Raw genomic sequence first — 17,814 nt, 5'->3', positions numbered from 1 at the left:
CCGATATACCATTTGTATAATTTTGTGATGATATCTTCAATTCTTTAATTGAAATGTACATTTCTAACAGCGGAGGCTGCTCATTTATATTTCTCATAGTGTTGAATTATAACAAAAAAATGAATCCCCCACAGTGTCATACTAGAGTCAAGGAAAGGTCTAAATGCGGTAATATTTTCAGCTTCCCCTCACATGTCATCTTACAGTAGAACCTCACATGTCATCTTACAGTAGAACCTCACATGTCATCTTACAGTAGAACCTCACATGTCATCTTACAGTAGACCCTTCCCCTCATCTCAAAGCTGAGGGGTAATTGTCACCTGCGCACATGATTGAATTTAGTCTTAAGCGACGATAATGTATGATGCATGTTAAAAATGCAAAGGTTCACGGGTAGATACATATTTGTGAACAACAGTATGCTAAGGCTGACTGATGCATGCACTGGTGACAACTCCCTTGATTTATACTACAATTTGCCAAATATACTTTTGGCACAGAAATTCCTTGTGACTGGATATTTGGAATTTGAAAAAAACCTAATCAAACTATTTTTTTTAATTATGAACCTCAAGTTTTTATTTCAACCAATTTTTAATTCAAAATGGCTGTCAGAGTAGACTTAATACTAAAGTTATTGTTTCCATGGGAACAGGTTCAGGGACTTCTCCTCTTTTTTCATTTATTTAATACATTTTTTCATTCAGCAACATATCATCAAGAATTTGTATTAATAGTGCTTTTTAAATTTTCTGCAATTTTTTTTAGCTATGTTCGTCCTTAATTTTGCGAAAAATCAAGGTTCACAAATTGTACGAGTCAGGTAAAAACCTGAAACAGTGGAGTAGGCTTTGACTTTCATGACATTTATAGTTCTTATAAACATCCTATGATTATCAAACTATCAAAATTTCCAGTAGTGACATTTTAACTACATGCGTGGTTACAATAACCCATGTGATTTTGATTGTAGGTGATCTACTACAGTGATGTTGCCCTGGCACAAATCAGAAAAGTAAATCTTGATGGAAGTGACTCTGAAGTGTTTCTGCAAAAAGGCATAGGCATTGTAGATGGTGAGTGAGACTAAATTAATGCAGGTCAAGAAGTCGGTTGCCTAGATGCCCCAGGCTTTTGCCTCCATGCAAGTCATGGAAATGGTTTCCCAGATGCCCCAGATTTTTGCCAATTTGTATTTAAGGCTTTTTTTTTTAAAAAAACACAACAATAGGTAAGCCGAAAAAAAAAAAAATCCCCCAAAATATAAAAAAATGTCTTAAGCGAAAAAAAACACGTTGTGTAAACCTTATATTTGATACATCTTGCAAACGTTTCATGGGATCTATCATTACCATGGTGTGAAAGTGTACACTCTAATCCATTGAGCCCTTCCTTTATAACACAATCTTAAATAATTTGAAAAGTACAAGAAAAAAAAAAGGAAAATATTGTGCCGAAAATATTACAGGAAAACATGATGCTATTCAAAGAAACATGTGAGCGTGTTTAATACTTATTAATTAATAATTTAATAGTAATTTTGTCTTCTATATAGGACTGGCATTGGATATATTACACAATAGATTGTACTTTACCAATTGGAACATGGTGTTTATCAGTAACACCAGTGATCACTGGGCTCGTATTGAGATGATAGATCTCAGTGGAAACAATCGCAAGAGAATTATAGATGAAGACATTTACAGACCACGTGCAATTATATTGGATGTACAGGCAGGGTATGGATTCTTTTTTATATTCAATCTGAAAATACATGCAGAGAACATGTACTGTGTATAGACAATATTACCCTTCAATCACCATATTTTTGGCTCAAAATTTTTTTTTTACTAAATTGGCTATAGATTTTGAACACAATTTTGAGGAAAAACAAATTTTTAAAAAAATATTGTAAATGATGATAAAAGTTGTTTTTGGTGATCAAAAGATCATTATTCACTGGGTTTTAATTTTGTTATTTTCACTGATACAAAGAAGTTCACTTTCTGGTAATAAAATTGAGATTCCTAAAATTTGGCCAAGTGAGTGGCTATTTGAAAGTCTCAGCAAAAAAAATAAAATAATTTTTGAAATATGAATCAATAATTCTCTTTCATTTATTTGATGCAAATTATCAAGAATTTTAGCACCAAAGTCTACATTTGTCATTTTCCGAAAATTAAAACCCCATAATTTTTGCATGTTTTTGATCTATAGCAAGTCTATTTGGTCCAAAATTATCAAAGCGTTCATTAAAAAAATTAGCAGAATCAACATTTTGCCAGGAAGAATTATAGCAATCAAAGGTTTAATTTAATGTATTTGCATTTTCACTAGTTCGCTGCAGTCATCCTTTAAATGGACACCTGTTGATCTAGAATTAAAAAGTCTCTGGTATATGAATACACTATTGACCCAGTGATTAGTCCACTCAAGTGAATTTAAATATATGCACTAAATATTAGTTTGCTGATTACCTGTGAATATTGATTTGTCAACTTTTCTGTTTTTTGAACAAAAGGGAACATAATTCAACACAATATTTTCTTTTATTTCAAATTTTTTTTTTATAATTTTGTGTACACCATTAACCTTGTCAAAGATATATTTCTTATTTTATTGTTAAGAAAAAACTTTTGCTAAAAAACTCAAGGAGGCAATAAAAGAATTATTATTACGTTGTATTATTATACATCTGTCACCGTAATGCCATAAATTACAACGTGCCGTAATTTTGCGGTATTTTACGGGGTATTTTCATCCTACCATATTAGGATAGCGTCCTCTAATAATAAGAACCAAACATGGCTGCCACCATGGTTTGACAGCACTCCATGCAAAGAAGTTTGCTGATTCTGTTCTAAACTTTTTGGATTTAGGCATTCCCATAATGTATTCGTAGAAGGAAAAAATGTATAATAGACAGTGCATCGTTGAATCGACCACTGCTGTACTGTCTTTGTGCATACTTTGAGGTATCCTCGTAATAACCTCATAGTATCCACGTATATGCAATGAAGATGCCATGAGTTGCATGTGCACATGAGTCGTATTTCTAACCAGAGTCATCACTAAAGATTTAGAAATAAGGTTTATGTTATCACCAGCTATTTATATTGTCATTTTCCAAAAGACAAAAAATGTAATACATGCTTTGTGACTAATAAGAGAATAAAAAAAAAACAGTTAAGTGTACACTAACCATGCAACTCTCATTTGTATTTTTAGAAATGTATACAAGATCATCATTCTTGTGACTTCAAACTGCAATTATAATTGCATATACTACTCCAGGTACTTATTTCTGTATAATAAATCCTATATATTAATAATGATATCTATGTTAACTTGTCAGGTATCTATACTACACAGACTGGGATGTACAACCTGGCATTGTAAGAACTGACTTGGACGGTAAAAACAGGATGGTGATACAGAACACTGGCGTGGATAACCCAAATGGAATTGCACTTAGAAATGATAAAATGTACTGGCTGGATTCACACGTGGACAGTCCAAGTCCGCCAACTATGGAATATTCAAATTTGGATGGAACGAACAAAGCTAGTTTACAATTCCCGTTGAAGGTAATGTCTACTCTGATTACATACTCTCTGTTATAGTTATGATAATGGTGACACTTAATTGGATTATTGTATTCTAACTTACCAATGCAATATGGGACACAGAAGAACTGAAAATGTTGTAGATATGAAATAAAAAGGCAATGCTTCCATCATGTTTAAATTATTTTGTTAAATAATATTGTAAGTTTTTGATATAAAATATGCAATATTGGTTCAATAATTTTATGAGAAAGCTTGTGCTTCGAATTATCAGTATGTAAAGGTAAATCTAGACCCACTAGCATTCTATCATCTCCATTATCTACTGTTATGTTTCCCGTTGAAACCAACACTTTTATTTAGAGGAATATATAGCAAACAAGGGGATTTGGTAGTAAACATAAGAGCTCTCTAATGGCAGATATTAACCTTTCCTGCATATATTCTAATCTTGTTAAGAGGGGTGTTATAGTTGCTACCAAATACCCAAGCACACCATTTATTACCTCATCTATTTTCACTGACATTTAATTTCACCATTCTGATATTTTGAACAATTTCACTGTTTTTTAAGTTCATGATTGTGGCAGGGAAACAACGAGTTCTATTGTTATTCTACATATTCACATGGATTTAATTTAGCTAATTTTACTTGACAGCAAAAATAGCAAAATTAAAAAACTGTGAATAATTATTTGTGTTTATAGTAATTCTCAAAACATAATACAATATTTTGTACAAGGTGTACTCATTTCAGGACTTGTGCATGACAAGGATTTGTGTGAATTTTTTATGACAAAAAAACAATTAAAGTCGTGTCTTATGATATGAGTGAATCTAATACATGCTTGAGGATTGTACCATAAATACTGCAAATAATAATATTCACTTTTTGTTAGGTTCCCTTTGGATTGGACATAATCGGGAACACTCAATTCTACAGTGATTGGAACAACACATGTATTTATAAATGTACTTTAGACACAGGACCATGTGAGAAAATAGTTGATGACATTATTGATCCCATGGGTGTTAAACATGCAACAAGAGCCGCATCAAATAATTTGGGTAAGAATTGTTCTACCGGTATATTATGAAGGCATAAATAAAAATTTGTGTCTGGTTGTCAATAAAATGTTCAATAAAATAGGCATGATATTATGTACATATTGTGAACTGTGCTTAAATATTTGAAATTTAATGTGAAAATATGTAGCATAGCAGTTATCCTAACTGCCAGTAAATGCTGTTATAATGACTAGACTAGACTAGACTAGAATAGAAAAGATTAGACAAAATAAAATAGAATATTTGCTTTATTGCCACCATAACAAAATTGACATTTTCTTTGGCGCTTTATCATTGCATATTTCTTCACACTGTTGGAATTGTTTTTCTCAATTTCTAAAGCGTTCTGTATATCTTATTTGTTCTAATAGTTTATTTCTTTTTTTTGTTTTCAGCATGTTGATAAATTTGTCTTGAAATGTTATAACATGTATGCCTGTATTGGTTCATATTGTTCTTTGTACAGGTATGGATCGATGTGCTGGAAGTATATGCAGTAATAGTGGAGGTATATGTGTCCATGTACCAGGGGGTACAAGATGTCTATGTCCTGATCAAAGTGGTTTGATATTAGACAGCACTGCAACACAGTGTTTAGGTAAGGATACAGTAGAATACTTTTTTTCGCTTGGAATTGATATTCGCTTCAGTAATGATTCAGTGATGATAAAATCCAGTGAATATACCTTTTTTCCTATATTTCACATTCAACTTTCAAAAATCATTGAAAATAAATTCCATACAAAACGCCCAAAAAGTCTATTCAGCGAAAATCAATTCCAGCTAAAATAAAGTATTGACAAAAGTCATTGACACACTTGTGTTGTATACCCCCAAAGTATACAAAAGTCTGTGACTTCACTGACACACACAAAATTAACCAAAATGTGTCTCTTTCTAAATTGAAGCAGTTTACAGTCTACCGGAACAATCGTCAAATCAGTGTTTATTTTTTAAAATGAGAACTTTTTTTAAAACTTTTGTTATATCTTATCAATGATAATACTGTACATCTTTTCTCATTACAAAGTATTATTACAATTTTTTTTTTTTGCTGAAAGCTTAAATTAAATTTCTTTGTTAAGACAATTGGAGACAAATTAAAATTTGTCAGTACTGTGCATGTTTTCATTGTATATAATATAGAAACATCTTGAGATATGAATAAATAATCTTACCACAAAAACCAGTGTAAAAGAATGACAATTTAGCCAATTTCCAAGATATTTCAAACTTCGAAATTTTTTTTATTTTCGGTATCCTAATGGTAACTTATAATAGTGAAAGTAAAACAAATATAAGATATTATCTGCAATTCGACTTGAACCTTCTTAAAAGCATATTTATACAGCATCGCATGTTTTCAGTTCAGGTGCTGTGAAGATGTGTGGTGTGTGTAATGATACGACATCTTCCCAAACATCATATTAATGTTATCCTATTTATTGTGGTCTCATACGACTAATTAGATGCTAGCATATAATGGGTAAATTTCTATAAAAACAAACAGGTTTCAAAAAGTGAAATATTAGATGAAGCCACATCTCTCTAGAAATACACGTTGTCCAGCTCATATTTCCAAAAAAGAGATGTAAACAAAACACATGGATTTTTTCAGCTTATAGCCTGTTAAGTAGTGTATTAAAGCGGGAGGGTCGTCACCTGCGCACACGCGGGAATTCAGTCCCAAGCAACGATAACAATACACGCTAATAACGCAAAGGCTCATGGGTAGACGCTTGTTTTTAAACAATGAGACGCTATGGCCATCTGACGCATGCGCAGGTAACGACTCCCCCACTTTAATTTATAGCTACCCAAATCCACAGGTAACTGGTGCCAATTATTATAAACAAAGCTTTACACGCAAGTCTAAAAAATTGACAGAAAAAAATCATTTGCTACTGCAGATGATTTGGGGGCTACAGTTTCTAATAGGATAATTAGTGGTATGAGACATTTAATATGCATTAGGCTTACCTTCCATTTTAATAAAAAACATTAATTAATTCATGCATGTTTCAAAAGAAGTTTATAATGACTAAAATTTTTGTCAACATTACAGTTCCGAACAACTTTTTACTGGTAGCTGATGTCACAGATATTCAAATCATTAGTTTTGACTCATCAAGTCAAGGGGTGTACCCACAAGAACCAGCAATCCAACGATACCAAGATGACAACATCGTCGCCGTTGTATATGACCCTAGTAATGAAATGATCTACTATAGTAATGTCCATACTGGTGTGATAAGCAGAGTCAGTATACAAGCACTCGCTGACAAACCTGATGAGTTTTACAGAGGGGGTGGTGTGATTGATGGAATGGCCATTGATGAGTCTCAACAACTGTTATACTGGACTGACTATGAGTTGAAAACTATAGAAAGAATGAACTTATTCGGGGATACTAGCACACATGAGTTGATTATTTCTGGTTTGGATAGTCCAAGAGCCATTACTTTACATAATGGGTAAGCAGTATGACTTACTTATTCTTACTCAGTTACTGTTTTATTTTCATGAGAGTTAGGGAGGTAGTTCAGTCACAAAGCATTGACAATTTTATTGGAGCCTTGAAGACAGCAAATTAATTCAAGTCACAGTGACCCTTATGTAACTGAACGCCATAAAATTATCATTTGGCAAAAATTATATATTTTTTTTCAGTACATATACTTTTACTATTATGTTTGACATTGATCTAAATACACAAGAGAGAAAGTATGCTTCATCTCATTGACTGTCAGAATCTTTCAACAAATGTAAATTTGTTTTCAAAAACTAAATATGTTTTCTCTCACTCACATTTGAGGGGTTTGATAAAAATTCATTAATATACCGGTATTAATAAAATTATATATTATATTAATACTGTGTTTGCACTTATAAGAACACTTTTTATAGAATTACCTATGAAAAGCATACCATGCAACTATTTAGTTTTGTGAAATTGTTATAGGAAATGTTTTATATATCTAATACCAGAGGTACATTACTTGGGGTTTGCAACGCACATAGTACTGTATGGTGACATCATGTCAAGATCCCATTCAAGTCTCATCTCGTAAATAGCGAGACTGATGCTACGACCTTCTGACATGACATAGGCGATTTGTAATAAAACGTGTATTACCACAATCATAGCGAAAAAATGTAATACATCGAAAATGTACAGAAAATATAGTTACCGTAATCTGTCATATCGTGAACAGCTATCTTGATCCACCTGTACATCCCAGTATCCTAGTTACCTCGGGCATGTGCATTCGCATTTTTCCGAGTTGGAACGCTTATGCGAGAGCGAAATTGAGTCGGGATCTTGGTATCATGTCACCGTAGTTGCAAACCCAAAGTAATGTACCTCTGCTAATAATAATCTTTTCTTTTCAGATATGTATATTGGACAGAATGGGGCATTGGTTACAGTAAAGTACAGAGATTGAATCTGTTTGGTTATAGTATACCACCAGATATATTACCCCTTGGTAATCTAGAAATACCAAATGGATTGGCCATTGAAGGTGATAAATTGTATGTTATTGATGGAGGACGAGGAATTGTAATAAAATCTGATTTAAACGGTAGGATTTATTTTAATTATTTTTTTTGTTTTATGTACAAAATCATTCATAGTTAAAATCTCTATTGATATCTGAATTAGAATGATGTTAGAGTTTGTGAAAGATTAAAAAGTTAACCGACGATATATGATTTGTAAGGCAAAATTTATAATGCAAACCATGGAATTAAGGTAGAAGCCTACTCATAAATTTAAAAACTCAGAATGTATTCATTTTGTAATAAAATGTACTTCAAGGTAATATAAGGATATTGACCTAAAAAAAGTTGTATTTTAGTGAAAAGTCGCCATTTTGACACTATTATAACACTTTTACCAAACGCTCCTATGGCAGAGATATTATGCAATATCTCAAAATCTAGCCTGGTGACATAGGCTGAAAAAATCATATATTGTTAATGATGGAGTACTTTTTGTTGTTCTGAACTATTTAAATAATCTGGGTTTTAAAAAGTGTCAAAACTGCAATTTTGCTTTAACATTGTGTTCTATGGAATTGTTCTAAAAATAGCAATATTCAAAAAAACATTAGGACACATTTCACATAAAGCATAACTGAAACACACAAAATAATGCTATTTCATTGTACCATGAGACATTAGCTTCATGATTGTAAATAATAAACTAATGAACATTGTCATGCGATTTATAACCAATTTTGTCAAAAATCATGACTAGGCTTCTACCTTAAGTTGATCACAGTCCCTCTATCATAGAGGGACTGTGAGTTGATATTACAAAAATGCAAAAAAAATTAAAATTGTATTCCCACTTAGTATGATCTGAAGAAATCTCTCACTGACCCCTATAAACATCAGGAATTAAGACCTAGAGTTTTGTACCTTTAAATAAAAATCATATCCAATATAATCCTGAAACCAAATTAAAAAAGTCTTCTAAAGTAAAGAACATTAAAGTAAAGTGGGTGCAAGTAATTACAGCTATGAGAATTGTTTAACTAGGTGATTAGTCACCAAGACCCTGTTTCTGTCTAGTGTAGGCTATAGTAAGCAAATAACACCGAATAAACGGCAAGGTAAAGACTATGTCTAATTATAGTAAATACGTACTGCGTGCGTGACTCGAACCGGCGCTCGCGTACGGCACCTAATCGCCTAGCTACACGCCACTACACGTCTTCCCCTCGGCCACCGGGCATCCCCAAAAAAGGATGCTCAATAACCGAGCTTATTACGTGCAGAGAACGTGAAACCCGTCCACGCGATACGCGCCACACAGCATGGCCAGAATGCGGCAAAGGCCTTCAGATCTGGCTGTAGTAGGATGGTGAAAGTAACGGTACAGCATTTTAACAGTGAATAAGTACTGAGAAATAATTTTTAAACTCATAGTTGCTGTCGACATAGGAAGTAAAGTAAGCAAATAACACCGAATAAACGGCAAGGTAAAGACTATGTCTAATTATAGTAAATACGTACTGCGTGCGTGACTCGAACCGGCGCTCGCGTACGGCACCTAATCGCCTAGCTACACGCCACTACACGTCTTCCCCTCGGCCACCGGGCATCCCCAAAAAAAGAATGCTCAATAACCGAGCTTATTACGTGCAGAGAACGTGAAACCCGTCCACGCGATACGCGCCACACAGCATGGCCAGAATGCGGCAAAGGCCTTCAGATCTGGCTGTAGTAGGATGGTGAAAGTAACGGTACAGCATTTTAACAGTGAATAAGTACTGAGAAATAATTTTTAAACTCATAGTTGCTGTCGACATAGGAAGTAAAGTAAGCAAATAACACCGAATAAACGGCAAGGTAAAGACTATGTCTAATTATAGTAAATACGTACTGCGTGCGTGACTCGAACCGGCGCTCGCGTACGGCACCTAATCGCCTAGCTACACGCCACTACACGTAATAAGCTCGGTTATTGAGCAGTCTTTACCTTGCCGTTTATTCGGTGTTATTTGCTTACTTTACTTCCTATGTCGACAGCAACTATGAGTTTAAAAATTATTTCTCAGTACTTATTCACTGTTAAAATGCTGTACCGTTACTTTCACCATCCTACTACAGCCAGATCTGAAGGCCTTTGCCGCATTCTGGCCATGCTGTGTGGCGCGTATCGCGTGGACGGGTTTCACGTTCTCTGCACGTAATAAGCTCGGTTATTGAGCATCCTTTTTTGGGGATGCCCGGTGGCCGAGGGGAAGACGTGTAGTGGCGTGTAGCTAGGCGATTAGGTGCCGTACGCGAGCGCCGGTTCGAGTCACGCACGCAGTACGTATTTACTATAATTAGACATAGTCTTTACCTTGCCGTTTATTCGGTGTTATTTGCTTACTTTACTTCCTATGTCGACAGCAACTATGAGTTTAAAAATTAGTGTAGGCTATGATAGGTTTAATGATCCAATATTTTAGGATTTGTTTGAAACCAACTGATTTTATCATTCTTCATCATAATCACAATAAAAAAAAAAAAAAAACAAAAAAAAAACAAAGCTGAGAACTTATGAAAAATTCAAAGACTCTTATAATTTTGAAAAATACTTAGATGTGCTAAATTTGAAACAAAGAATTTCAATGACAAAATTTCGAACTAGTAATCACAATTTAGCAATAGAAAAAGGGAGACATATGCAACCAAAAATACCTACTGAAAATAGAATTTGCAAACAATGTTCACAGAATGAAATAGAAGACGAACTGCACTTTGTTATGAAATGTCCACAATATAAAGTAATACGCCAACAAATCATACAAGACATTATATTTCCACAAGAAACCCAGGATGATCTCCAGAAATTTAATTTCTTGATGACTTCAAAAGATGATGTAATAATAAAAAAGATTGGCAACTATATTCATAATGCATTTCAATCAAGAAATAAAAATGCCATTTGATATGTAACACTTGCTTTATCTTTTTTTTTAACAACTAACTTTCTTTTTGTAGTAGTAGTTATCACAACTAATCTTTATTGCTATTAACTGATAGAAACATTGTATTTCTAAGTATGCAATAAAGTTATTATTATTATTATTATAATCACAATAGTCAGTGAGATGTATACATGTGTGACACAAATTGTAATGCAACTTTAAGATTTTTCATTTTGAGGTGCCTGGTAATGATTTTTTTAAAACTGTGTACGCATTTAATAATTTCATAAAAATGTGCAAAAAGTTGTTTTAAATTTTGGGTAGGAAAAATTCAATGGTTGCATATTACTAATTATGTGATGTGATATAACATGAATTCAGAACAATTTTGCAGTACTGAAAACTCAACACATTAACCCTTTTTAGCTCCGCTGTCATCGCAGATGACCCACCGATGTTGTTGGTATGGGGGGTCTCTCCGCCGCCGTTCGTCTCGCGTCCCGCGTGAAGTTTTCCTTTAAACGACTTCTTCTTCAAAAGTACTTGACCACTTACATTCATATTTGCAGCAAGGATACGTGGGGTGGTCCTCTGTCAGATTTGTTAAATTCGTCTAAAAATATGCAAATTTCGATTTTGAGTGAATATTTTTGTCATTTTTGGTAAAAAATGTTATTTTCGACAACTAGTTCGAAACCGTCAACCACAATGCCACTTTACTGATTCTTTTTCCATGATAGTGAAGACAGCGGAGCTATTTCGACCGTCAAGTCACTTGTTTCATCACAAATTCACAAAGTAGTCCTATTTAATGAAAAAATTGGGACAAAAATAGCCAGAAAAACAGGGAATTTACACAAATTTTGTCTGTTGGCTCCAAAATTCAAGTTCATTTCTAGAAATATTGAAGAATATATGAAAAAATATGCTGAATACTTTGGGCGAGAAAGTTTGGTGGTGAAAAAGTTTCATAAAAAGTATCATACATGGATCCTATATATCTTCACAACTTGTCAAAATATCACAAGGATTGTAATGTAAATAGCTCTAAATAATTTGCTGATATTCATATTCTAACTATGAAATATGTCCAAAAACCGTGATATGTACGTCTTGAAATTGAACAAAATGTACATTGAACACAACGTTACCAATAGAATAAATATTTATCTTTGCCAACAGGTTACGGAAAGGAAACCATTGACTATTTAACTGGTAGATTTAAGCATGCCTATGGTTTGGCTGTTATGGGTAATACATTGATATTCAGTAGCTGGGAAGACAAAGCTGTGTTCATGACCAATACCGTCACTAGGAGATTTGAAAAAATTGCTGAAAATATGTTAAGACCAACAGCAGTGGTGTTACATGCTCCTGGTAAGTTACTGAGATGTATTAAGGTTTATCATTTATTATCCCGTTAATGGCCAGATACTAATCCCTCCCAAAATTCAGTGCCAACATTTTCATATTTTGTGAAATTTTTATTAAATTTCATCACAATTTTTTACCATACAAACAGTTTCAAATCTTGCTTTTCGTTTTTGGTCAAAAGGTTTGTCAATTTTTATTAACATTTCATGTGAGAAGGAGCAGATTACACAAACAAATTTTGTAGATGGTGCAAAAAGTTGAAAATGGCTCTAAAAATGTTAACAATCTCTTCCCCTTCATTCTTTTCTCCGGCTCTTCCTTCTCCATCTCCTCCAGCACTTGCCATAGTGATCAAAAGAGTTGCGAATGCGATTAAAATTATCAACAGGCAACTAATTGCTATGGTAACTGTTCAAAAATAACTCTTTTGAGTGTAAGGTTGTTTAAAAATCTTCAGACCCCCACCCAGTTGGTAGCAATAGTAAAATTTTTGAGCTGGTCAGTAAAATATTTTATTTCAGCCACCAAATTTGCGGGTCCAGTAGTGATTTATGCAATTGTTAAAAGTTAGCTGTCCTCTGAATTCTTCTACCTCATCTGCGCAGTTTTCTAACTCACCAACTACCTGTATATGTATATTTCTCTAGGTGGTGCTACTAGTTGCAACTGTACTGATGACTGTGAGCCTATACCTGGTGGTTATCAATGTGTCTGCTCTATTGGTATGATATTTGATGACGATATGAGGACATGTGTTACATGTGAGTTTTAGTAATTTACTTTAATTTTCAGTTCTCAGTATCTTCAGGAAATACACATTTTCTGAGATTTAGTTGATTTAGTTCCTATACGTATCTCTTGCCTCAAAACATTTGAAAAAAATACAAAAATATAGATGCTATTTAAAAAAAAAACTTTCAAATGTTGAGGCTTAAGACAGCTGGTATAAATTAAACACAGTATTAGACAAATCGGTGAATACAATATTTCTGCATAATACATTCCATATACATGTATATTATTCTGTATGGCGTTAAAATGGTATTTAACTGCAGAGGTATATTACATATATTAATTTAATGAAAATTAGTGACAAAAATACAATTAGGTTGTTGGGTGATTTATCCAAATTCTTTCATTTTAAGAAATGAAAATTCCTTTGATTTGTAATATTGACTTTGATGTATTTACCTTTTCTATTCATTCAAATACAAATTTCTATAATATAAGCTGCTTGAAAATTTGTATTTTTAAGGATGTAATATAGATTATTATCTAGCTATATTTCACAAACTAGAACCTTTACATGTTAATTTGTATCAGAAATTTACTTGAATTTAAATTCAAATATGTTATGACCATTCCAGGTAGTGATGTTTGGGATGTAACTGATGATGCAAAATGTTCTAGTGATTGCCATGGTAATGCAGATTGTGCTGAAAATCTGTGTTCTCTTGGTAACTACAATTGTGTCTGCAGAGCAGGATACCAAGGAGATGGTGTATCAACGTGTACTAGTGAGTTATAGTATTTATAGTATCAGTAATAATTTAATTTATACATCTGAAATAAAAAAGCTTAGAATTCACGATTCTGTGTAAGAAATGTATTAGGTTTAAAAATTCAAAAGTTTCCCATTATTTGGGGTGAACTATGTCGTCACCAACATTGGGATTTTTAAAATTACAGACATCACAATTGAACATTTTTTGCATTAACACAAAAAGTGCTATAGCTTGTGATTTAAATGATTTAAATAGAATCCGGTCCCTAAACACAAAAGTTCACAAAGCTCAACATGTTTTTCAACGCCATTTTTGGCTGTTCTATTCAATTCTCATACTCAAGATGGACAGTTTCATAGACAGGGCTTCAGAAACAAGATTGTAGTGGTTGCATGAAGTGGTATAGCACCCTCATACTACAGTTTTGCAAACATTTTTTTACTTTGTTCATAAAATTGGTTCATAATCATTTGTTGATATTTGTAGCACATTTGTACTTTATAACCACCCCGAGAATACATGTAATGTTTATGATATGAGTCTTAGGATATGTATCCAAAGTATCAGCATAATCACAAATTGGTATATAAGCTACCAAAATTATATATTTATATATATATGTTGTTTTGAACATGTATATCTTCTTTTATGTCCAGACCATTAAAAGAGTCCCTAGCATTCAGTAAGTTTCTGCAATTAATTGCAATTTACCTCTACCAGGCAGATACAAATACATTGTAACCTTAACAGTAATATGAAACTAAAATGTAATACGTAAAATGAATTTATCCTGTAGAGTGTGGTGTAGATCATTTCAAAGACCATCTAGGAACAGCAGATTGCGAAGCATGTCCGGAACATTTGAGTACTAGTGGACAAGATGGACAGACAACTTGTAATTGTGATCCCGGTTACGTGATGGAAAATGGATTTTGCATTGAAGAAGGTATGTAAACTCTAATTATAGCAGCTCAATGAAGGTTTTGAGGATTCTGTATCATTAGGATAGATAGCATTAAATTGGCATGATTACTAGAAAACAGAACTGACAATGTGCCGAGACGATAATGATCATTTAACACCTTAGGTTAATTTCTTTGCTAGAGTTTTACTTTTGGATTTATTGTGAATCTAAAAGAAGTTCACTGCACGTCTGAACAAATCCATATTATATTTGCTAATTAATTGCAATGCCACATCAATTATAAATACCATATTTCCTCTAATGGCAGTGCATCCTCAATATAAGTCATATAAACCAACAATTACATTTGTTGTGTACTGATCTAAACATCCGCTAACTAATAGTACAATTAAGGGATATCTGTTATTCTAGTTTTTGTTATATTTGTTTGTCCGAATCAAATGAATTTATGAATAATTAATTGCATTACGTCATTTGTGAACTATATGTTTTCACCAAAGTCTGTCCCAAAATCATTTTTACTCATTAGGAATTAGGAAATTATAGACACCAACATTTGTCACATAAAAATGTGTGTACAACTTATTTCTCAGACTTGCCTGTACAGATTTTGTGTTAAGTACAAAGTTATAGTAGCATACATACATCACTGTTATCTATTTGTTTTTCACTGCACTGACCTTTGACTGATCAACTGGGGACATTTTTGAAACACTGAAATGCAATCAAAAACACAGTATGGCATTAAGACAATCTTGGCAACACGTACCCAGAAACCTTGAGAAAATCATGCTGATATTCTAATATTATGCATTCGCAACTCCCTGGATTGTACAATGGAACATAACTACAAATATGTTTGTCAGGGATGTTTTGCCATTGGTTCCCCTATATTATACGATTGTCAGGGATGTTTTGCCATTGGCTCCCCTATAGTATACGATTGTCAGGGATGTTTTGCCATTGGCTCCCCTATATTATACGATTGTCAGGGATGTTTTGCCATTGGCTCCCCTATATTATACGATTGTCAGGGATGTTTTGCCATTGGCTCCCTTATATTATACGATTGTCAGGGATGTTTTGCCATTGGTTCCCCTATATTATACGATTGTCAGGGATGTTTTGCCATTGGTTCCCCTATATTATACGATTGTCAGGGATGTTTTGCCATTGGTTCTCCTATATTATACGATTGTCAGGGATGTTTTGCCATTGGTTCCCCTATATTATGCGATTGTCATGGATGTTATACCATTGGTTCCGCGATATTATACGATTGTCAGGGATGTTATACCATTGGTTCCGCGATATTATGCGATTTTTAGGGATGTTATACCATTGGTTCCGTGATATTATGCGATTGTCAGGGATGTTATACCATTGGTTCCCCTATATTATGCGATTGTCAGGGATGTTATACCATTGGTTCCCCTATATTATACGATTGTCAGGGATGTTTTGCCATTGGTTCCCCTATATTATACGATTGTCAGGGATGTTTTGCCATTGGTTCCCCTATATTATACGATTGTCAGGGATGTTTTGCCATTGGTTCCCCTATATTATACGATTGTCAGGGATGTTTTGCCATTGGTTCCCCTATATTATACGATTGTCAGGGATGTTTTGCCATTGGTTCCCCTATATTATACGATTGTCAGGGATGTTTTGCCATTGGTTCCCCTATATTATGCGATTGTCAGGGATGTTATACCATTGGTTCCCCTATATTATACGATTGTCAGGGATGTTTTTCCATTGGTTCCCCTATATTATACGATTGTCAGGGATGTTTTGCCATTGGTTCCCCTATATTATACGATTGTCAGGGATGTTTTGCCATTGGTTCCCCTATATTATACGATTGTCAGGGATGTTTTGCCATTGGTTCCCCTATATTATACGATTGTCAGGGATGTTTTGCCATTGGTTCCCCTATATTATACGATTGTCAGGGATGTTTTGCCATTGGTTCCCCTATATTATGCGATTGTCAGGGATGTTATACCATTGGTTCCCCTATATTATACGATTGTCAGGGATGTTTTTCCCATTGGTTCCCCTATATTATACGATTGTCAGGATGTTATACCATTGGTTACACGATATTATGCGATTGTCAGGGATGTTATACCATTGGTTCCGCGATATTATACGATTGTCAGGGATGTTATACCATTGGTTCCCCTATATTATGCGATTGTCAGGGATGTTATACCATTGGTTCCGTGATATTATGCGATTGTCAGGGATGTTATACCATTGGTTCCCCTATATTATGCGATTGTCAGGGATGTTATACCATTGGTTCCGCGATATTATACAATTGTCAGGGATGTTTTGCCATTGGCTCCCCTATATTATACGATTGTCAGGGATGTTTTGCCATTGGTTCCCCTATATTATGCGATTGTCAGGGATGTTTTGCCATTGGTTCCCCTATATTATACGATTGTCAGGGATGTTTTGCCATTGGTTCCCCTATATTATACGATTGTCAGGGATGTTTTGCCATTGGTTCCCCTATATTATACGATTGTCAGGGATGTTATACCATTGGTTCCCCTATATTATACGATTGTCAGGGATGTTTTGCCATTGGTTCCCCTATATTATACGATTGTCAGGGATGTTTTGCCATTGGTTCCCCTATATTATACGATTGTCAGGGATGTTATACCATTGGTTCCCCTATATTATACGATTGTCAGGGATGTTTTGCCATTGGTTCCCCTATATTATACGATTGTCAGGGATGTTATATAATTGGTTCGTTCATATGTATGCATGTGTGCAAAGGTCTCTGTTTACAAATGCCAGCTTTGCATACACTTAATGAAAGCAAATCTGATGAAGAAATTCCAATTTTTCCATTTATATTTTTGATGTCATACGTCATCTGCGGACCCCTCTGCCGACCAGGTTGAGTTGTTGTTTATGTA

General features: G+C 34.0%; 1 protein-coding gene across 1 annotated transcript in view; it reads left to right on the top strand.

The window, feature by feature from the left end:
• Window positions 1-17,814, top strand: part of LOC146742165 (low-density lipoprotein receptor-related protein 6-like) — a 38,867-nt gene that overhangs the window by 10,742 nt on the left and 10,311 nt on the right. Inside the window, exons 9-19 of the mRNA XM_085500210.1 lie at window positions 977-1,079; window positions 1,559-1,742; window positions 3,359-3,590; window positions 4,469-4,637; window positions 5,104-5,235; window positions 6,703-7,111; window positions 8,031-8,221; window positions 12,248-12,442; window positions 13,087-13,200; window positions 13,807-13,956; window positions 14,741-14,890. Coding sequence (XP_085356336.1) covers window positions 977-1,079; window positions 1,559-1,742; window positions 3,359-3,590; window positions 4,469-4,637; window positions 5,104-5,235; window positions 6,703-7,111; window positions 8,031-8,221; window positions 12,248-12,442; window positions 13,087-13,200; window positions 13,807-13,956; window positions 14,741-14,890 — 2,029 coding nt within the window. The remainder of the gene's footprint in view (window positions 1-976; window positions 1,080-1,558; window positions 1,743-3,358; window positions 3,591-4,468; window positions 4,638-5,103; window positions 5,236-6,702; window positions 7,112-8,030; window positions 8,222-12,247; window positions 12,443-13,086; window positions 13,201-13,806; window positions 13,957-14,740; window positions 14,891-17,814) is intronic.

Source organism: Saccoglossus kowalevskii, chromosome 6 (assembly GCF_978046115.1).
Source record: "Saccoglossus kowalevskii chromosome 6, keSacKowa6.1, whole genome shotgun sequence".
NCBI classification, from domain to species: Eukaryota; Metazoa; Hemichordata; class Enteropneusta; family Harrimaniidae; genus Saccoglossus; species Saccoglossus kowalevskii.
This window is presented reverse-complemented; position numbering and strand designations above follow the sequence as displayed.